Consider the following 23941-nt stretch of genomic DNA (forward strand, 5'->3'; position numbering starts at 1 on the left):
ATTATGCATCCTTTTTACAGTGACAGTCTGCTGGTTCAGATATAATCTTTATCTCTGGAAAAATGGAGACACTAAATGTCATTTACTCATCTCTGCCTATCTCCTATCTTTGTTTGTCTGGCTGCAGTTTTGTAATCTCATAAAACAAAACCATGGCTTAATGTGCACTTCTATAGTCCAGGAGAAAACTTTGGGTCTTCAAAAACATATATAGTACAAAAGTTGCAAAGATCATATCATACTATTACTTCTGTTTAATGCTTCCTGCAGACAATAGCACTTCCCCACCCAGAGTCAATTGTCAACATCAGAGCATAGTTATGGAAAGACACACACAGATAAACAAAGACTCTGGATCCTAGTTTGTCTTCAGATGCTAAGTCCCTCCTTACCTGTCAATACATATAGGAGTCTATGTATTTTTGTCATCACCTCTTACTTGAAGTTTGTTGGATTTTCTTTCCTTGTGTCTGTTGTGAGAATGTAGAGAGTTGTAATGAAGACCCTGAGTGCCAGATTCAACATTTGGGGTTGATTCTGATTCTGACACTTAGTAGTATTTTACCGTGGAACGTTTCTTTACAACTTAGATTCCACATCTGTTTATATGGGAACAATAACAGGGTTGTTGTGAAAATAGAAAAATGAGGAATATGCTAAGTACTTAGATTGTAACTGTCATGCAGCAAGTTCTCAATAGCAGTTAATGTCATGATGATCAATATTGATATTTATCCCTCATGCATTATTTATGTCTTTCCTTTCTCTCTTCTCTGTGTTATTAGTAATGGGATGATTTCCTCTCCAAATGTCTCTGTTCTCTCCTTCCCATATATTCCTGGTTGAAGATTACAAACTTTAAGATAATGCTGATAGAGACAGAAATGTAGTAGTTTTAATTACCTGGCAAGAAATTTAGCATATCCTGTTACCTAAGAATCTCAAAAGTCATCCTCAAATTTCTGTAGTGATATCGGTGATATTCTGTAGTGATATGTGGGAGCAGAATATTTACAGAAATGTTGTAACAGAAAGCAATTTGATATGTATTTTGTTTCCATTTTTTTCTGGTATAAAGTAAAGTGCACACATTTAAAGTGCAAAATTTGATGGGTTTATATCATGAAATTATCACTACAATCAAGATAATAAATATTTCCATCACCTGCTAAGATTTCCTTGTGTCTCTTTGTAATTATGTTTACTTTTTACTTTATCATAAGGCCAAGAGGTAAAAATTAATTAGATTTAGATCAACACAAGTAAATCTTGCATTTTCTCTACTAGATATACAGAATTATAATTTAATCATAATTATAATTAAATCACCATGAAAATAACAAAAACTGTTCCTTTGAAATCCAAGTGGGACATGTAATTGTATCAGAACATAGGTTCTTGGACCCATACCGTATAATATTTACTCATTTATTTACTCAACAAATATGCATGAAGCATCTACTATGAACCAGGTACTGTTCCAAAAGATGAGGACACAGTGCTAAAGAAGATGAATTCCCTGGAATGGCTTACTGGGGAGAAAAGCAAAAAACTCAAAGTCTTATGAGAAGAGTAGAAACTTCCAGATTACTTCTTTCTCTAATGTAATGAAAAAAGAAATGGCAGAAAGAGAAAATACTCCCCAAAGCACTAAATTGTGATAGGTTTTTTTCACACACACACAAAAAAAGAGTTCATAAATATCATTTGTATGTAATCAGGCTTCAATAACAAAGCCAGATTTTTATATTTGACCCTAGTGTTAGACACACAGGAGAGAGCAGAAGTGCTACTCATCTTCAAAGTAAGTGTTTAGCAAAAAATTTTAAAATATTATCTTAACATCAAAATTCTTATAGGGACAATAGGACTAATCAAAAACAAAGAAGTTCAGGATTTTTTAGATGAAAGTGCAATAAAAATTCATCAACTTATAAAATCGGTTCTATAAAGAAAATTTGCAACAGTTAAACAAGTCCATATATTTTTTTTTAAAGAACAACATAATGTTTACTTGCTTAGGAGAGATGGGGAATTTTTATATTATGCTCTACTTTTGTTGAACCAAAGTGGTTTATATCTTAAAGGTATCAGATATTTAAAAATTTTAATAAGCAAACCTTAAAGACAAAACAGACCCTTAAGCATGTATTGTTTAGCTTACTTAAGATACTTATTTACATAATGTCTTACATCAATCTAAAACAACCCAGTTACGTATGGTGTTTTCCCATTTAAGGGAGAAATTGATGGCAGCCAGGTGACACATTTCGGGACAGAAATCTACAGTCTTTTCATTACAAGGTGGGTCATAATACAGCAGTTATTGACAGAAAAGCTAATCTCCTGGGAGAGATAGCTAGAGTGCATAACTTCAGCAGATGAACATTTGTCACAATTAAGTTAATAATTGACATGATGAATTAAACTTCTGTGTAAAATTAAATATAGTTTGAGAGAGGTAAATATCAAAATAGTTAATGGCCCTTACTTTTGGGGGGGGTAAGATTATGGTTGATTTTAATGTTTTCCTTCTTTTCTTTGTTATCTTTTTAGAGCCACTATGTCTTACTTTCTCTACCCAGTCAAGATAGGCTAAATTATGTTGTGATATAAACAGCCCCAAATCTCAGAGGCCTAACAACATATAAGTTCATTTCTTTTTCCTATAACTTGCTTAACATGGATTGGGAGGATAGCTCTGCACATTGCAGTTACTTCAGGACCTCTGGACACATGCTTATCACCATCATGGCCTGCAAAAGAAAATGTGACATTCATCAGTGGCTCCTAAAACATCCACTAAGAAGTGATTCAGTACTTTTTGCTCACACTTCCTCAGTGAAAGAAAATCACATAACTTTGCCTTGCTTCAAAGAGGATGAGAAAATGCAAGCTTGTTCTGTGCCTAAAAGCAGACCCAGAAATATTTGGAAAATAGCACTAATGACTATAAAACTTAATAGCTGTATAATTTTCTAAGATGTGTTATATAATTTTTAGGAAATCTTATTTAAAATTAATTAAATCAATTTTAATCCAGTTTATTGATTCCTGGTAACCAACATTTGAAGCCCAAACTGAAATTATTCCTAGTGTTCCCTGGGGGTGAACCTGCTCATGCCTCCAACTTGTCCAGCGACAGTCTGTCATCTCAAGTTCTAGGGTTAGCTCTTTCCACAGAGTTGCTTTGCCTAACCTCTCTTACTTCTTAAATGGCTTCTTGGTATGATTTTAGGACATGCCAGACTCTTCATGATCTCTTTTGAACTACTTGTTCTTATTATTGGGCGCCCCTAGCTGACATACCCTGTATTTCAGCCACAATGGACATGTCATAAGGCTTCCAATTCACCACACTGTTTCACAGATCTCTATCTTTGCATTTTCTCTCCTACCTACACTTAATATGCCTTGAGATACACTTTAAATGTCATTTATACTTACTTTCTCTACCCATGTGATTTCCTCACTCTCACCTCCTGTTTTGCCATAACACTTTTATGTTACTCTTTTAGTGCTTAGCATACTGTATCATAATTTGTTTGCAACACCACATTTTAAGTACTCTGAGAATAGGAAATGTTTGGTTCTTCTTTGAACAACAAAGTGCTTGATAATGAATTAGTTTATGGACTCAATATATTTCATCAATATGTAATAAGTTTTTGAAGAGGGAAATAATTTTCAAGATAATAATTATCTTTAACTATGTTTTCAAATTAAATATGATATTGCAGGAATTAATAAGCAATGGCCTCCCTCCAGCTACCATTGAGAACTAATGAAATGAGGCCAAAATAATGAAGAATGGTAAAATCTAGCTGAAGTACCACATGCACTCTTTGGCATCTAAAATCCATAAAGGTTCTATGTTAGTTGACTGCCTGTCAACTAGGCTAAGAAATTTTAAAAATCAATGTTGTATTATTTATAAAGTATCCTTTAATATAACTCAGATTTGACTGGATTTAGAAAATCTGAGTACATGATCCGAAGCAATCTACAGATTTGAGGCGATCCTTATTAAAATCTGAATGGCATTTTTTGCAAAAATAGAAAAATCCATCCTAATACTCATTCAGAATTTCAAGAGATCATAAATTTAGGTGTGACTCTGTGAACTGCTTTGGTTGATGAAATGTGAACAATAGTGTTGCTCATTTTTTAGGTGGAAAAATTTAATTGGCTGGCACTTAATTCTCCAGCTTACCCATTCTCTGCCATAGCAATTGTGCTATAAGTTCAATGCATCCTAAAATGCTGAGCCAAAATATCAAAGATAGTTGCCCTGGAGACTTATTTAGATTTACAGTAGACCTTAATTTTACGAGACATAAAGTCTTGTTCTATTAAATCTCTGTGATTTGGGGAATGATTTTTCCCATAGCATAACCTCATCTAGTAAATCTCAAACTTCGGTGTACTTTGAAATCATTGTGAAAATGTGTTAAAACCCTGCTTGCTGGCCTTACTCCCAGTTTCTGATTTAGCAGGTTGTGGGATGCAGCCTGAGAGTTTTCCCCTTTCTAATAATTTCCCAAGTGATCATGATGTTGCTAGTCTAGTGACCACACTTTAAGAATCACTGATCCATCAAATCTTAAATAATATGCAAATTATCACATTTTGAAAAATACTTGACGGTAAGTCAAACTTGTCAATATAATAGACAAAAGCATACATTTATAAATAAAAACAATTTAAAAAGTTTTAAGCAAACCTACAATGATTTTATAGTGATTTAACATTGATAAAATTATCAATTACTTATGAAAAATATTTATTCAGTTGTCTGAACATTTTCACACTGAGTAGTTTTAATTCTGCTGAATATTCTTGTCCTTAGAGTATTTTAAACAGTCTCAAATTAGATTTAATATGGAGGAAGAACATTTTACCATATATATAGTAAAAAATTGTCAAGTGTACATTAATAAGATTTAAAATCATCTAGCATTGATATAATGTTTTATAATATCTGTTTCAGCAAATTTATAGTTTTACTTTTTAATTTAACTTTAAAGAATTTTGCAAAAAGTATTAATTGCATGACTAATGATTCTGATTTGTCAATTAAGCATTTTAAAAAATTTCCTGTTCCATTTTTACAATGAACTTTTTGTCCTTTTATCCAGTTGAAATAATTGGGTTGGCATTAAAGAAAGAAAATTAAGTCAGCCCTGAAATCTTAACACTAACTTGTTAATTGCCCCCATTAATTACACAATGAGGAATGACAAGCAATAATTCCCTTTCCTAAAATATGACTGAAGGTCAGAGAGCTATCTTATTGGCATATTGAAAGACTAAACAAATGATGCAAAATTTTTCTTTTAAATACTATCAGATGTCATTGGAAGCTCAGCCAAAGAACTAAATTAATGTGGGTTTTTTGTTTTAAGATTGATTTATTTATTTTCAAAAGACATAGAGAGTGCAGCAGGGAGGGGCAGGGGGGTAGAGAGACTCAAGCAGACTCTGCGCTGAGTGTGGAGCTCTACACGGAGCTCAATCCCATGACCCTGAGATCATGACCTGAACCGAAACCAAGAGTCAGATACTCAACCGACTGTGCCACCCAGGTGCCCCCTAAATTAGTGTTTTAAACATAATCCTTAAACATCATTTTTATCTATTCTTAAAGGAAACAGTACTTATTATATATTAAGAAGTAACATGGCAATAACAAAAACACAAACAATTCAGTTAAAAAATGGGCAAAGGACATGAATGTTCAGTTTTCAAAGAAGACATAGAGATGGCAACAGGCACATGATAAAATGCTTAATATCACTAGTCATCAGGAAAATGCAAGTCAAAACCACAATTTTATCACATTACAGCTATGAGAAGGGCCATCACCAAAAAAGACAAGAGATAACGAATTTTGGCAAGAACATTTGGATTATTCATTTGCAATGTAGATAATTTTTCCCTAAATACATTTTACATACCTTGCATTTAAAACAAGATAAACGTTTAAACAATGTTGAGTAGGAAACAGAAAACTGTTTTAGAAGGCAGTTGTGTTAATCCATTCAGTATCTAAATTTTTAAAAAGTGTTTCTGATACAGGGTCAATTCATTTTTAATCAAGTATCCAATAAATGATCCATAACATCTTGCAGAAATGGATATGTGCTAGACTTATTTCTCTGCTTCTTTATCTCAAGTCTCACTGCAATTTAAAATGAATGCTGTCTTTTTTTAGGGGCCAGTGCTTTAGACCACAGTTATTATAAATAACTCATATTAAAATGAGCACCTATGTTGAAGTCTTTAGAGTGAGGTATTTTTAAAGAAATAACGTTGTTATTTTGCTATTAATTTCTAAGGCATCCTAGAATAGTCAATAATGGAAAATATACATATAAAACTACATATGCACATATACAAATATAAACACATATACACATATAAAATAAGTGCTAAATATCTCAAATATTTTCAGTTTCCCAAAAATCCTTCTCTAAACTAAAAAAAAAACAAAAAAAAAAATACCAAACAAACAGCAATGAAAATCTTCCTTGCCTTGAAATTCTTTATTTCTTTCTCCCTTGATGCTTTTTTTTCCTCCTTGCTTTTTGTCTGAAACACTCTTGGCTTCAGATATTCCCATGGCATATTTCCTCAGCTCATTAAAGTCTTAACTCAAGTGTCACCTTCTGAGTAAGGTCTCTTCTGACAACCCAACTTAATATTGTAATAGTCACTCCCTTGCACTCCCTATACATTTCCTTGCTTTATTTCTCTCCATAGCATTTACTACATTTGATACAATACAATATACATATTTATTTTGTTATTGTTTATCACCCTTTACTAGAATACAAACTCTACAACTCAAAGAATTTTTATCTATTTTCTTCACTCTTGTATCTCCAGTACCTAGAATAATGATGACACATAGTAAATGTTTGATTATTATTTGTAAACTAAATAAAGGAATAAACAAAATAAAATAAGAAGAGATAAATAAATAGATGAATTAATTATAAAATACTTAACATTTTCATGCCCAGGAAAGCATCACTCCTGCTAAATGGGTAACATGAATATGCTGAAAATAAGATTTACCACAGAATTGATGATGAATTATTTTATCAACCAAAGTCTTGCATCATACAAAGAACAGAATTATCAACTCACATGGGTAAGAGTGAGGGAAGTTTACTTCACATTTATACTTTGTAAGAATATTTTAAGGTGCACCCTGAAGGTGGTGAATTGATCACCAAATGGGAAGGGCATATCAGGCAGAGAGAACAGTTGTGCACAGCAAAACGACTTGAAACAGCAAAGCATGATTGGTAAGGGGGAATTAAATTACTCAAGGAAGGCTGTGGCATAAGTATTGAGAGAAGAAATACCAGGAAAGCAAAATCAAAGAGGCATGAGAATGACAGTGACAGAGGCTGCATGTGTCATGCAGAGAAATTAGAACTCATTCTTCCAAGAACCGAGGAGTCACCAAAAAGTGTTAAGTCTGGGAATGACATCACCAGATTGTCATTTCAAAAAAGACCATTTTGTCTGCATCAGATAAATGAACTTAAATAGGGTACCAGGTAGAACATGGTCAAGGCTGTATATAATAAGTGTGTTAACTAAGACAGGTGGTGGGAAAGGAGAATAGAGCTAAATTTGAGAATTGCTAGATAAAAATGAGAAGGATTAAGTAATCTATTGGAAATGAGGGATGAGAGGGGTGCCTGGGTGGCTCAGTCTGTTAAGTGTCTGTCTTCGGCTCAGGTCACGATCCCAGGGTCCTGGGATCGAGCCCTGCATCAAGGCTCCCTGCTCAGCAGAGAGCCTGTTTCTCCCTCTCCTTCTGCTGTCACTCTGCCTAGTTGTGTTCTCTCTCTATCTCTCTGTCAAATAAATAAATAAAATCTTAAAAAAAAAAAAAGGAAACGAGGGATGAGAGAAAGGCAAGAATCTAGCATGATCACTATGGATGTGGTTGAGAAACCCAAGAAATAGGGAAAACCAGGAGAAAAAGCAAGTTTTGGAGTAAAGACAATGAGTTTGGTTTTTGTCATGTTGGGTTAGATGTGCCTCTGAGACATCCAAATAAAGATGATCAATGGTGGCTAGATCTATGAGTATGGAACATGGTAGAAACAACTGAAGGTGTAGATCAATTAGCTATAGAATAGAGGCAGAGGAAGGTATGGGTCAGAGGAAAAGCTTTAGGGAGAATGAAGTAAATAGGCAGAGAACAAGACTGAAAAAACCTTGAAATATCAGTTTTTTAAGGAGCAGAAAAAGAAAAGGCGTTTATGCATATAAAGATGGAATAAATGGCTAAAAGGAAGGAGGGAACAAGGAGAGAATGATAGCACAGAAACCAAAGTATGAGAGTTATTTTTTCCCCTGAAGATGGAGTAGTCAAAATTGTCAAGTGCATCAGAGAGATAACACAAGCACTCTCCTTCTCCCTATGCTGCACAGAGAAGGAAACAAACAACAGGAAAAGGCTAGGGGAAAAGTAACTACCAAGAGGCTCATGCCAGATTTATCACATTCCAGATTTAAATTTAGGAAAATTGGCAGTGTCTATCACCAGGGAATTATTCTCACTTTATTATTATTATTTTCTTCTCTTCCAATGAAAGCAAATTCTGCTGATCACTGGGTCTGGTATAAGACCTGTCCCTTCTATTTTGTTAGACCCGCATATATGTATGAATACGAATTGTGCGATTGTTGTGGATGAGAAATTTTATTTTCATGTTTTAGGGGTCGCATAGATTTTAAAACCTAAGAAAAATTAATTCTTCGAAAATGTTTAAAAATATTCACTGTCATATAATCAGTGCCCAAGTAATAATATTCCAAATAATTTTTATGCTTGCTTAAATAGGAATAAAGAAACTATGTTCAAGCAAAACCAACTTTGTGGAAACCCTAAGATACCAAGCTATGTAATCAACTATGTCCAAATAATTAGGCTTAACTCATAATTGCTAATTGTATGTGCACTTGGAATTAAAGAACTTAAAGTTTTGTACTTAGATTGTACAACATATACTCATCTTAGATCCAAATTACCTCACTTCCTGAAATAAAATTGAAAATTATTTGGTTATAAATTTTATAATACACAAATTGTCATAGTATTGAAAATTAGTGTCTTCCAGGAAAATATATTTTCATATTAACGTATTCTCTTGAATTATTTTATTTTATTTTACCCTTTTTAAACACAGGTCCAAGATAAAAAAAAATTACTATTACTTGATTTTACATTTTATTAAACTAACTCCAAAAGCACACACAGATGTATCTGGAACATAGTCTATACATATACTTCATCCAAGTTAATAAATTTAGTGAAGGAAACATTTCTGCTTTTCTTTAGGATAAGGACATTTTTTTCTATATTCATATCATAGAAATTACTCAAAGATCAGCCTGTTAAATATTATAATCCTTTAAAAAATGACTGATTTCAGGGCATCTGGGTGGTTCAATCAGTTAAGCATCTGTCTTCGGCTTGGGTCATGATCCCAGGGTCCTGGGATCGAGCCCCGCGTTGGGCTCCCTGCTCAGCAGGGAACCTGCTTCTCTCTCTCCCTCTTCCCCTCTCCCCTGCTCGTGCACTCTCTCTCTATCAAATAAATAAAAAACTTAAAAAAAAATAAGACCTTTAAAAAAATGACTGATTTCCTTCATTAATTAATTTATAGGCTCTCCCTTAAATTCTCCCCATGTCTATATTGATCTCCATGACTGCCTACTCACTAACATAACTGAATTTTCGTGTACCATGACCTTGTTTTTTGGCAATTTTTTTTTTTTATTTCCTCACACCACAAAGAATTACAAATGACGGGCAGAACAAAATGACAATGAAAGTATCATATGTCCATTTTTTAAAAGATTGATTGATTGATTGATTGATTGATTTTAGAGAGGGCCGGGGAGGGGCAGAGACAGAGACAGAGAGAGAGAATCTCAAGCAGACTCCCCGCTGAGCACGGAGTCAGATGCGGGGCTTGATCTCAAGACCCCCAGGTCATGACCTGAACTGAAATCAAGAGTTGGATGCTTAACCAATTGAGCCACCAAGGCACTCCCATATGCACATTTGAAAATTCCTGTTTCCCAAGATGCATTTATGATACCTCCAACACCAAATGTACTCTATCCTCTCTGAAATCTCTTTTTCTTGTTTTCACCTTTCAGGTAAATATGCCAATGATTAATAGCCCAGACCTGAAACATATAGGTCATTCTTATTTCTCTGTCTCCATCACACCCTCCTCTTATTTACTTACTAAATCCTACAATCTGTATCTCCTATAACTTCCTAAAATTCTCTACCTCAATAGCATTCCAACAAAAATTCCTTAAGTAAGATTGTTATCTTTTTTCAACTTGATTAATTTAGAAAGTCTCTTGCTTCTGGTCTTGCCTTATTCCCCACCATATCCTAATAGCCCTGATATGTTCTCCACACTATAGCCAGAGAGCCTTTACCAAAAATAGTTCTGACTATGTCATTCCTTTGCTTAAAATAAGGACAATAAAATGAACCAAACCAAACCAACATTATATAACAGTATTTAATTAAACAGAGTGTGTTCTGAAGTTGACTGCCTAGGGTCAAAACCCAGATCTACCATTTACTTGCTGTGTAAACTTGGGCAAATTATCTCAACTCTCTGCATCTAAATTTTCTCATATTAAAAAAAAGTGGGATTAATAATTCCTTTTTCCTAGAGTATAGTAAGGAATAAATAGCACATAGCCATGACATTTGCATTATTGTGAGTTTTAAGCTACTATTATGTGGGCTCTAGGCAGCACGACATTAGTCCTCTAAAGTATGCATTATCCTCACTTTACAAATGCATCAACTCACACTTTTAAAATCAAGTAACTTGCTGAAAAGTATACAACAGAGCCAGGATTTCAGTGCAGAATGTTTTGACATCAAAGACCATAGTAACCATGATAGACCAGGCTACTAGATTTCCCTCTCTCTGTGTTCTTTTTTGAGTTCATAGGAAGGAAACTGAATAGGTATATGCCCATTTCTAAGACACACTCAATGGTGGTTTGGGAAGGAGGGTCATATCGTGCAAACATGACAGATATTGCTACAGCCATGCAGATATCAGGGCAGAGGGGCAAGAAACGTCAGAGTGGTTAGTAAGAAAGCTCTTTGTGATTTCTCCTATGCGGGCCTTTTATAAATTCTCCCTCATTTTCGCTCATCATCCTTGTTTCTGAGGCTTACTCATAATTAAGTTTCATGTCCCTGAACACTAGCTCCCTCAAGCACCATCACATGTATAAATTTTGCTCCCTTTGGCCTCTTCTGTATCTGAACCATTTATATTTGTCCTTCATGAAAACTTCATGGTAATGTCACCTTCTCCAACATTCTCCTCTACCTTTACCAGGCAGCTTTAATACCTTCCTCTCCTGAGCTACCACAATATTGTTTTCTTGTCTCTAACTGCACTTGTTACACTGTAACAATGCCCTGATCACATGTCCTCTCTCTCCCTCACTCACTTTGAGCCCATGGACACAGTTTTTTCTATAATACTGACCCTATCCCTAACATACCACCTGGTATACAGAAGATGCTTGATAATGACTGTTTAAATAAGTAAATGAATAAATATATATATTTAATTATATTTGAAATAGGATATAAGCATAATTCATGCTAGCTGTCTTATAAAACTTTTTAAATGATAGAAGTCATGTTTATATATTATTTCTGAAAATTGTTGAATCTATTTATTCAATACAAGTACCAAAAAGCAACCTAACCTAAACTGATCTTGGGCAGACTACTTAATCCATTTGAGTTTCATTTTCTAAACAATGGATATAATAATACCTCTTTAAGCATTCATTCCTTAAATATTTATTGAGGTACATTCATGAGCTAGGTACCTAGGTGCTGATAACAAAATAGTTCATAGCTTTAGGGCTCATTCTGCTCAGATGTGTATTTGATCCAGTGTAAAATATAGCCAAGGTGCTGATAACAAAATAGTTCATAGCTTTAGGGCTCATTCTGCTCAGATGTGTATTTGATCCAGTGTAAAATATAGCCAAGAAAAGTCATTCATAATGTGATGAATGTTCTCATGGGTGAGGGTCAGGAGTAGTACCAGGTGCTGGGATGTGTTGGAGGAAACCTACTCCAGCCTTGGGACCCAGGGTTGAGGTAGACTTTCTTTGTGACATCTAAGGCAGATGGTATGCATGAGCATGTATGTGTAAATGTGCATGAGCACATGTGTGTGCATTTAGTGGACAGGAGGAGTGGGGGCCAGAATGAGAACTTTCTAGGTGAACAGAACAGGGTGTTGGGCAACGTGAAAGAAGTTTAATGGCTCATCTGAAAAGACATAAGCGAGGAATTCAGACTCAAATGTCACTGGAGAGCTACAGGAACTAGGTTATGTCAGGTCTTAGAAGGCTCTTTAAAAAGTTTTGACTTTATTCTTACGGCAAGGAGAAGCTATTAATAAGGAGAATGGATCACAATTGCATTTTTTAAAAAAAATCCTCTAACTGCAGTGTGGAAACTGGATTAGTGGATGCAGACTTGAAGTAGGGGGGCCAGTTAGAAGGCTGTTAGTAATAATCCAGGTGAGAAATGATGGTGATCTTGACCTAAGAAGTGCTAAGAGGATAGAAAAAATAAATTTGAGAGATCATAGAGGTGTAGCAATGACAACTGTTAGAGCCTGATTGATTGAGGGGCTTGAAAAAGGGAAGAAATGAAGGAAGATGTTCAGGTTTCTGTCTCAGGCTGTTGGTGGACAGAAGAGCCAGTCACTGAAGGAAGCAGGAATGGTGTGATGATAACTTATTTCCTTTGGGACTCATAGAACTGTTTTGATGATTAAGTGAAATAGTTTATATAATAGCAACTATCACAATGCCTAGGGCCTTATAGCTCTTTTCTGTAGTTATTTTCATTCTCTTCTCCTCATTTCCAAAGTTGCACCAGTCTTTTAGTAGCAAAATTGGGAATAGAATTCCAGGCTTCTGTTTACCAGTCCAGAGTTCTTTGTTAATGGACTGCTGGTCTATAAACAAAGATGAAACACAGGGATTTTAAAGCAAATATTCAGAACTTATCCTGGAATTGCTTACTAGCTGACAGCTATCCAACTTATTTTTAGTTTATATTTAAAGTGAATCATATGTTCCAAAATGACTGACAGAAACACAGCTTTGTTTCTGAAGCCAATTCTTCATCATTTTTGGACATCATTCAGAGCTATAACAGACTTTCAGGGTGTTTAAAAGCATTCATCCACGACAACAACAAATGCTAATTATCATAAAAAATAAACAGCTCCTGTTAACATCATTCTAAGAATTTCTCCTACTCTAGCACTATATTTCATCTATCATCCCATCTGTTTTGGGGGTGGGAACAAAGACTGGATGAAAGTATAATTATCATGTATCAAACTGGACAACACAACAAAATAGAAATGAATATAAATGGGAGGAACAGCATACATAATAAATAAATCTGGAAAGGGAAAAAAGAAATGTAAATAAAATAGCACAGTGTATCCTGCAGTAAACAGCAGATATATAAGTCCATTATGGAGTCAATAATGTTTATCTTGCTAAGTATGAGGTGGATTTTTCCCCATTTCAATTCATAGTCCTTGCTATAACCAGATTTCCTCCCACATGATCAAATAGACATCTTGTTCACTTGGGAAGTTTACAAATCCTCTCTGTTGAATTCTATTATTAAAATTCCACCTTGAGACTTTTAAACATACCTGAAAAGAAAAAAAAAGTCTACTTCCAAATATTTATGAATACATTTGAAAAGGGAATCTTAGGGTCAGTTCTATCTTATAAAAATATCCAGAATAGCCACATTCTCAAAACTTTGTTAAATTAAAAGGGACTAGGGTGCCTGGGTGCCGGTTAAGCATTTGCCTTTGGCTCAGGTCATGATCCTAAGGTCCTGGGATCAAGTCCTGCATCCGGCTTCCTGCTCAGTGGGGAGTCTGCTTCTCCCTCTTCCTCTGTCTCTCCCCCCACTTGTGCTCTCTCTTGCTCAGTCTCTCTCTCAAATACATAAATAAAATCTTACAAAAAATAAAAATAAATAAATTAAAAGGGATTACAAGTGGCCAGTTGCAGATGCAATTAGCTCATTAGAAATCTAATAAAAACATGAACAATCAGATATCCCTAAATAGGAATTAGAAGCTCAGCCAGGGCCAGGACTTTGTTTTATTGGCATAAACACACCTGCACTGGTCCCTGGCATGTAGTAGATGCCTTATCAATATATTTTAAATTACATATTGCATGAAATAGAGCAATTATAAGCTTTTATTCTCCTCGCAGTACTTTTAAGGTACACCTACTCTATGAATAATTTTGTAGTGACTCAGTATTAATATTTAAATAATCAGGTTTCAGAATCTCCCAAGTATCTATGTCACTTTCAAAGTGAGGAATGTGGCAAAGTTTCTCTTAAATAGCAACAAACTATTTTAATAAATTTAATCTGAGGTCAAGTTTCCATTAAAAGTGTATATACTGAATTACCTAATTACATTTATTTCTCTATTTAAATTTGCTTCAATGATTTAAATGTTTAGAATATTATTTAGAGCAAAAGATCAATTACATATGAAGCTGTACTTTTCCAAACTGTGATTTTATCTTGGTCACAAATCCCATTATCTTTTTAGAAAATCACTCAAGAATTACATACATGAAATAAAAATGTCACAATATACATACACACAAAAAGAATAGTGAAGAAGGTGTTATATCCATAAACATTTTGAACCCTTGCCAATATCCTTTCTACCATGAGGAGTTTTAAGATAATAAGAAATAAATATAAATATCACATGTACAACATACACCTATATGCATTCATATGTGTGTATATACTATGTGTGTATGCATGTATATATGAAGATATGGGATATTTGGACAACATTCAACTGAATTAAATCAGAGGAAATAGAGAAGTAAATAACCCATGAATTCACAATGTGTGTGTGTGTTCATATTTACACAGTTCTATATATGACCATTTATAAAGAGTTATGGACCAATTTGTAACTGAGGATTTCCTGGACCATCACATTATAACACCCTCGAAAAGCCATTACCATTTATAACTTGACATAGAGAACTTTATCAATGACAGAAAAGTAATGATTTGGGAGTAAAACACCATACAACAAACTTAGTAAGTCTTATTTGAATTAAAAGACATATCAAAGGTACTTACTAAGTTATTTTTAAGGGCTTTTATTTATATTTCTAAGTTAAAATTATTTATGAACATTTCATTTTTTTAAATCAGAAAAGTGAAATTACTCTATTAATGTGTATTGAGACTCACTCTTTCTTAGCCTAATGAAAATCTTTTTCAAATTATAACCATTGCTTTCTCAACCCTATAACTCCCTGTTCCTTTGTCCTCCTGGGAGAATTCCTATCTGTCTCTTTGGTCAATTTTATGGGTAAAAGGACTGATTCCTGCACATAGTTCTAAATCTTGCATGCATGAACAAAGTGTGCTACCAGATTACTTTGGGAGAATTTAAATTCAAATGAATTTCAATTTTTGTCTAAACATGAAGGTATAGTGAAATGTCTTAGAATAAAATATTATTTTCACATTCTCTTTTAAAGAGCACTATTTGGCCCACTGATAAAACATCTTAATGCAAAATTCCTATCACTATATAATAACCAAAATAGTATGAACTTCTTCTACCAATATAACTGCCAAGGAAAATAAATACTTTATTTTTAATGTTTACTTTCATATATTTATCTATGAGATTGTTTTTAATTCAAAATAACCATTCATATATAAAAATAACATGCATTAAAACAAGAAAGCACAACCTCTAGCCAGCAAAAATTCATTAAAATATTCATCAAAGACACTATAATAAATGTCACTTAGAAAACTCTATTTTCCAAGTCCCTAAACTGTGTCTATACATGAATAGTTCTAAAAGCTTTGAGTATTTCAATAGGTATTACATTTTTTCAAATTTGAGGAAAAAAAATTTAAACTTTAACATGCTATACAGATATAAAAATTATTATTTTTCATACACATTTTTTTGCACATAAATAGCCAGAGAAAATGTTAAGGCAAAATCCTGAATTTCTTGATAAGTTTCACTAACGGATAATCATAAGACTTTACTTTGGGAAACTATGCTGAACCTAACAAAAGAATTCTTTGAATAAATATTAAAATATTATATTTCATGCTATCTTTATCCTTCATCCAATATTATAGTTCATGCTAATTGATCCTTCACAGGAAAGAAAAGTGCTTATCTCACAAATACAGAAAGAAAGTATGTGATTTAGCTGTTCTTTGGATGTGTGAAATTAATGTTGATGTTTGATTCCAAATGTCTTTCCATCCCTTACCTTAATTTAAGAAACCAAATGAGAACATAGTAAGAATCTTGAATAAGTTTCAAAACATCACACATATTTAAAGCATAGCCCTGAAGGCTACTGATTTTTCTTACCAGTGCTGTCATCATACACAACTGTGACGGTTTTCCACTTGAAGAACTGCACCAAATCCAAAATGGCACGGCTGAGTGAAGAGAAGTCTGGGTAAAGACTGACATAGAAGGAATCTTTGTTGTCTGACACCTGATGCTTCCAGCGGGTCTGTATGTGGGGAACCCCCAGAGCATTGCAGATGGACTGCACAGCATTTGCTGAAGAGCTGTGTGAAGGCCCAAAGATGGCAGCTACCCCAAGAGACAGCTGATCGCAGGCTGAAGAGGAGATAGAAGTCTGTCAGTAATGAGGAAAGATGCCAGCTTGCTAATACTATCACATTATTATTGTAAGCCTGAAGGTTTATCCTGAAGAAAGATTTTGTTTTCCTTACAAATAACATCTACATTTAATTTTCTTTCTTTTTTTTTTTTAAGATTTTATTTTATTTATTTGACAGAGAGATAGAGAGAGAGCACAAGTAAGCAGAGAGGCAGGGAGCCCGATGCGGGGCTTGATCCCAGGACCCCAGGATCATGACCTGAGCCGAAGGCAGTCGCTTAACCGACTGAGCCACCCAGGCGACCCCTACATTTAATTTTCATATTTTGTCGAACTCCAAACATTTTCAGTTCATTAGAAGGGAAATTCTTCCAGACATCTGCAACGCAATGTTCAAATAATTCTACAAATAACATCAAAAGAGGGAAAGAGGAAGAATATTCTAGAATTTAAGAAGGAAGTGGAGTGTTCGTCTTGCAAAAATAGATTATAATCGGGAGTTGGAAGAATAGTGTTCCTTCCCAAATTCACTGACCATCCTCTACAATTTCAGATTCTTAATCAGAAGCCATTTGGTTCCTCCTCACCATCTAAGAAGCCAGGGCCACACATTGCTAAGCTAAGTATTTACACATATCTGATGATATAGGCCAAGCTATGCATACAAATACCCATTCAAAACCTGATATGGCTCATCAAGGGTGATTTCATATGGATTAATCTCATTGCGAAGAAAGAATGAAATCACTAGATAAGTATTTAAACATCTTTATTTACTTGGCTTTTGTATACTATAGGTCTTTTATTTTGTTCTAAATTATTTTTTGCAGTTTATATTCATTCACTCATAAGAAAATTTATTCACATCAGTAATAATTACAGTAACTAAGAGAGGCATAAACAAAGTAGAAGCTATTCAGATAAGGATAAATTATGATAGGACTTCAATTTCTATAAGGTCCTCCAAAGCAACTAGGGAGTTTGGGCCTAGAAAGTAAATAATTATTGGAAATATGAAAATCACCTTTATTATTTAAAGATCTGGCCTATTAGAGAGGCTTAAGTTTGTTTCATTCGGCCAGAAAAGGAAGAATTAGGGCAAATGGCTAGAAGCTTCTCATAAATGTTGATACAATTTAAATTTAAAAAAAAAAAAAAGGAAGTAGAAAATACCCAAGAAAGGAAGTCTGTTCCAAGAAGCAGTGGTTTACCCATCCCTGCAAATGCTTAAACAGGAATAAGGAGAGTTATTATTGGGATTTTGGCATCAGTTAGGTGTTTAGACTGAAATCTCTCCCAAATACTTTATAATTCTACTGTGTGAAATTTTCTGATATATTCCTTCAGAGATTTTGCTGCATAAAACACAATGTGATGGAAGGATTCTGAAGCATAGACATATTTAATAAGTAAATAAATGATAGTTGAAAAAAACTCAGTTGTTTAAATTTTCTTCAAAAATTCCAGTATGATCTAGTAAATTTTTTGAATATATAGATTCTTACTTTTCAAATAGTGATTGGATTTCTGAATCAGTAGGCAGGTTGGAGTTTGAAATTTTTCACTAACATGGATTTTAATTCGTATACATTAAGAATAAAAGATCTTCCTTTACCAGGTTTTTGACAAGTCACAGATCAAAAAAAGGTAAAAACATTATAGTAGTTTATATAGAATGTTCTGAAATGTGTTTCAAATAAGGAACAGTTTTCAGTTATCAGAGGAATCATTTAAAAGCGATATGATTCAAATAAAAATTCAAGCTCTAATATATCAAAGTATCTACTGAGCTAAACATTATTACTTACTAAAAATATAAGACCATAGATCAGAAAAAAATGTTAAAATTTAAACATCTGATTTCTTACTATTTTCTCTCCTTGGAAAAAAAAATTAAAAAATTTAATGTCCAAAGTAATTAAATTACTTTATAATTAATCATTAATATCTATATCTATATCTATATATGTATTGAGTTATCCCAGGTTCAAAAGTTTTATCAGATCTTTCTCTTATATTATCTTTTTACATACTGCTGAGAAAGGGACAGGCAAGGCTAGGTAGGGAGAGATAGGTAGGGGCCATGGGATCAGGCTCACAAAATTCAAAATGTGGTAGATGAAAGGAAACCAGAGAAAGGGAACAAACTAGACCATCCTGTCCTAGGGGCTGGAGGGGAGGTCTTGTAACAGCCACTTGAGAGCAACCTAGAATTACCAGACCCTAAAAAGGAAGTAAGCCCTTGAAGGTGTCATCACTAGTCCTTACTCAATGGTGATATCAATAGACATGTTAAAAAGATTTAAGTTCCTTGGTTAGCTTTCTATAAAAGATCATCCCTAAAAGCCCTCAGTGGCAACCCTACTGGGACCCCTCTCACTTCTGAGATCTTTTGTTGTATCCTTGCTTAATAAATGTCTATCGCTTTACTCACTCTCCTTTGTCCGCGAGATTCATTCTTTGACTCCATGAGACAAGAACCTGACTCTCCCGCATCACTGCTATGGCCTCCAACCAGTAATAGCCCAGAAAGCAAGAGCTTCACAAGGTAAGAACCAAACCATGACTTTTACCCTTTCAGCATCTCACAGAGAAAGTTACTTACTAGGCTTATTTGAGCTTTCCCTAGCTTCAGGCAAAAGTCAATTAATGAATTTGATTCTCAATGGATTTTAGTGGGTGACAAAATTTGTAAACCCCTTTTAATATTTTGGAACCCAAATGAGTTTAACACCTTATAATTCCCAAGATAGTAACCTGTTTGTTGTTAGAACATGCTAGTCTGGGAGCACCTGGGTGGCTCGGTCTGTCAAGTGTCTGTCTTGGCTCAGGTCATGATCTCAGGGTCCTGGGATCGAGTCCTGAGTCAGGCTTTCTGCTCAGCAGGGAGTCTGTTTCTCCCTCTCCCTCTGCCCCTCTCCCCACCCCGCTAGTGCTCCTGCGTGCTGTCTCTCAAATAAATAAATAAATAAATAAATAAATAAATAAATAAATAAAATCTTTTAAAAAAATTTTAAAAAGAACACACTAGTCTGTTTTTGTTTTTTTTTTTACATTGCTCCTTTGAATTCGTCATTAAGAAATCTATTAACATTTTTTTATACTTCATTCATATTCCACATTCTTTGGTCGAAATGATTTCATTTGAGACAGAGCTTCTTCTTCCTAATGGAAATAATCATGAACTATGTCAATAATCAAATGCACTTGTCTTGCAGTTAATGACTTATTTTGCAATTATGATGACAAATGTAGTATTTCACAATAACCTTTACCCTTTTTTTCCAGGCTTTAAAACCTTTCATCATCCTGACATGGTTCTGAAATGTGGAAACTTATTTGTATTCATAAAGATATGAATTCAAAGGGCAGGCAGAATATAGGCTTTGATAAACACTAGTTAGCTGGGGGATAAAAAGGGTACTTTCAGCTTACGGAATATTGTACCTTATCAGTTGCCATTAATATTAATGAAATTAGAAGAAATCTAGACCAAGGTAGAATTATAAATAATTATGTACATTTCTATCAAGTAAGGTAGCTAATAAAACAATATTAGCATTACAGAAAAGTAAATGTTGTTTTAAAAATATGAATTTAGAACAAATGCTTTGTAAGCCCATTCCTTTGAGAAAAATCTGTATTATGAAATTTAATTCCTGTTAGATGAACGCTAACTATGCAAAAGGAAAGATCACCCACTTAGACAAGGAGGACTATGGAAACATCTCTCAAAACACATTTACTACCAAGATTGTTGTTTGGTTAAAAGAATGCCTTGATAATAGTTCTCTATTACCTTCCTTACTTTATAAACGTTAAGGTCATATTCCACAAAGTTATCTTTCTATTCTTATCATGAAAAACACAGTTTCACAACATAATAAAAGAAATAACAAAATCTATAAAGTATTCTACTTATATCTTCCTATAATTCAATTTTCATATCATTAGCCATTTATTTTCAGTTACAAGAAGAAACATCAACTAGCTTAAAAATGAGTATGGAGTACACATAAATGAAAGGTTGTTGAAAATTTTCCAATAAAGTCTAAAGATTAGTCTGACATTGTGAATTCCCTTGGAACTACAGAACTTTCAAGGTAGTCAGTAAATTGAGACAACAGTAATAATGTAGTGGAAGTGACAGGTAATAGAAATAAAAATGTAAGAATGGATTCCAAAACTTGGTAAAATCTCCTGATGTATAATTTTATTTAGTGGGTTCTTAAAAATAGGAATAGTTAAATAAGAAAACAGGATTATTGGGGAAAAAGAAAACAATTTCACAACAATCATAGACCTAACTGCATTTCATGGTTTTGTTTTTCTTTTTTGCATTTCATGTTATAAGCATTTTTTTTGTAATAGGTAATCATATCACCTTACCTTCCCTGATAAAATTTACATGCATTTTGAAAGGAAACATTTGCATGAAAATATTCCTAATGACTTATTAATTACATTTGGAATTAAGAAATCTCTCAAGAATACCTGGAAATTTGAATTCCAGAAAATACAATGTTAAAAATTTGTCAATTACCTTTCTTGGATGCTTCAAAACTGTCATAGAGGTTTATCTTCTGGGTGTCATAAGTCAGGGTGGTATTGGGCAACAACGTTCTATTTCTGTTGATTGTATTCACAGCAAATCTGAATGCAAGTTCTTCAGCTCCCATTGGGCCAGATTCCACATATTCAAAAATGCCTCCTGGCAAAAAGAAAGAATAATCATACAATTCTTAGAAGATAGAAAAAATGTATAGTTTTCTTTACTTTTATGTACATGTGCATTTATGTGTGTGTGTGTGCACACATATGTATGTGTGATTTGCTTAAGTACATGGAGTTTGTGCTTACTTTTTCTATGAACTTGAATATTCGAGATGTGCCCTTTTAGATAAATCCATATTGTAAAAATTTCTTTGCTATTGTTACCATAATTTAACATGATTTAAATCTGATTTTGCTTTTTTTCTTTTAGTAATTCCTTCTTTTAGAGCCTAGGTATATATAGATCTTGGCTTAAGTACAGAGCATTATCCCTCAAAGTTTTGTACAGTTCCAGAATAATCAATCCTCTATACTGATATAAAGCTATGAAGTTAAGCATCAGGAAAATTATATTAAATTTGTCTCTATTAATTGAGAAATCAGAAATTTTTAGCATAATTTCTATGGCACTTATGGTGTTAAAAGCCCAAAATACAAATTCACTTGCAAATTCTAACAAATGAGCTTGCAAGAAAAGACAGCAAAGTAGCCATTTCTCTATTTGTTCTACTCTCAGTTTTTTTTTTAGAAGATACTTGGACATTTGTGAAAGATAACTCTCCCAAACAGTGCAAATCCCTTAATCAGTGAATAACAAGGAAGCATATAATTTAGGCCATAAAATACAGAGGACAATTCAAAAACATGTCCTTTCCATTTGTCACTTTTACCAATTATGTCTTAGTCCCGTTTCCTCATTCTTGTCCCAGCCTTGCCTCTTCTTAATATTCTCTCTATTCAGTTCTGAGTGACCTATGGGACCTTTGCCTCCAACAGAATCTTTTCTTTATTGTTACTCTGGTAAATGGAATGAAAGTGGAAGCATCTGATATTTGACACTGTCCAACTCTGTCTTTGGAAAACTAGTACTACTTTAACAATAGAGAGCATTTATCTTTTTCCCTTTCAAATTTCATTCCATGTACTCTCAAGCACAGTCATTCACAAATTAAACTCCCTTGAATAAGCCATTTCCAGAGTTTGCAATTCATACCTCATCAAAAGTCTTCTGACACATAAATGTCAGGTGACTATACAATCAGCAAACTACCTATTTTAAATTAGTAAGAAGCCATGGTATGGTAACAATTTCAAATTAGTAAGAAGTCATGGTATGGTAGTAATTCCTCTAAATATGAGGAATTAGGACTCAAGAATATACCACAGTACTCAGACAAATTTATATTCAGGAAGAATTAGAAAATTTGTTATTTGACACCATATTAGTTTGAAATATTTCTCTTATTCTTTCATCTAAATTGATTGTATAATTACCAGAGCAATCAGCTTATTGTGAAATAGTACTTTGAATACATTTAAAATCTTTGGAGACTTAGGCTAAGCAGAAAAATAATTATTTGCATGTCTAATTGGCATCAAGAACCAAATTAGATGTCTTGTAAATATGGAGGAGAACAGTGGTATGAGCCTAGCCTCTGAAGCCAAACTGGGTTTACATTCTTTATCTGCCATTTGCCATCCATGTAAATTTGGTCAGTTGCTTAAATCCTCAGTCTAAATTTCTTCATCTCTAAAAAAAGGATGATAATGAAGATGACTACACAGAGTTGTTATAAAAATTAAGTGTTATCTCATAACAAAGCACTTAGATCGGTGGCTACCATAGAGTAAGAACTCCATAAGTGTTCTAAGGTTTCAGTGAATCTTCAAAGTAATCACAAGTGGTATTATTTTATAGGAAAGAGCTCTTTTGGCCAAAGATCATATAACTGTCAAATGATAAAGCCAACATTACAATCTGTTCATGCAAAAACTTCAAACCCCTTGCTTATTCTACTACAAACTAGTATTTTTCTTCAAAGTTTCATTCAGGTAAAATACACAAAACCTCCTAAAGGTGAGACATAATGACTTTAATAAAAATATGTAATTAGAAATGTAAGATCCTACATATATATGGAACAGAAAAATAATTGAGCAATTGTAAAGTACTTCTTACAGTTAATTAGAAATAGTCAATTATAGAAATACAAACCTGAAGTTGTTTCTTAATGGCAAAATAAAATGAAAAACTAAATCTTCTACTTTCCTCAGTTCAAATTAGAGTTTCTATGTGATATAAATACAAAAGAAGGATACAAAAATGATCAATATTTGATGACAGTGGGTTAAAATATTCCTATTCTTTATCTTTCTTGAAAATAAATAATTCAAATTCAAGTTTACATATTTATTACTGGTTTGAATAGTTAAGAAAATCTTTGTAATTCCTCAAGATAACATATTTATCTTAGTAAAATAAATAATTAATTTTTATTGATACAAAGCCAATATTTAAAATTTTGTATATAAAAATCAAAAATGTCCAGATAATGCAAGTTTTCAAGGCACAATATCTTCT

General features: G+C 33.5%; 1 protein-coding gene across 1 annotated transcript in view; it reads right to left on the reverse strand.

Moving 5' to 3' along the window:
- GRIK2 (glutamate ionotropic receptor kainate type subunit 2) overlaps positions 1-23941 on the reverse strand; it is a 676248-nt gene that overhangs the window by 409603 nt on the left and 242704 nt on the right. The window contains 2 exon segments of the mRNA XM_027602788.2: positions 16545-16802; positions 21350-21517. Coding sequence (XP_027458589.2) covers positions 16545-16802; positions 21350-21517 — 426 coding nt within the window.

This window comes from Zalophus californianus, chromosome 7, assembly GCF_009762305.2.
Source record: "Zalophus californianus isolate mZalCal1 chromosome 7, mZalCal1.pri.v2, whole genome shotgun sequence".
Lineage (NCBI taxonomy): Eukaryota > Metazoa > Chordata > Mammalia > Carnivora > Otariidae > Zalophus > Zalophus californianus.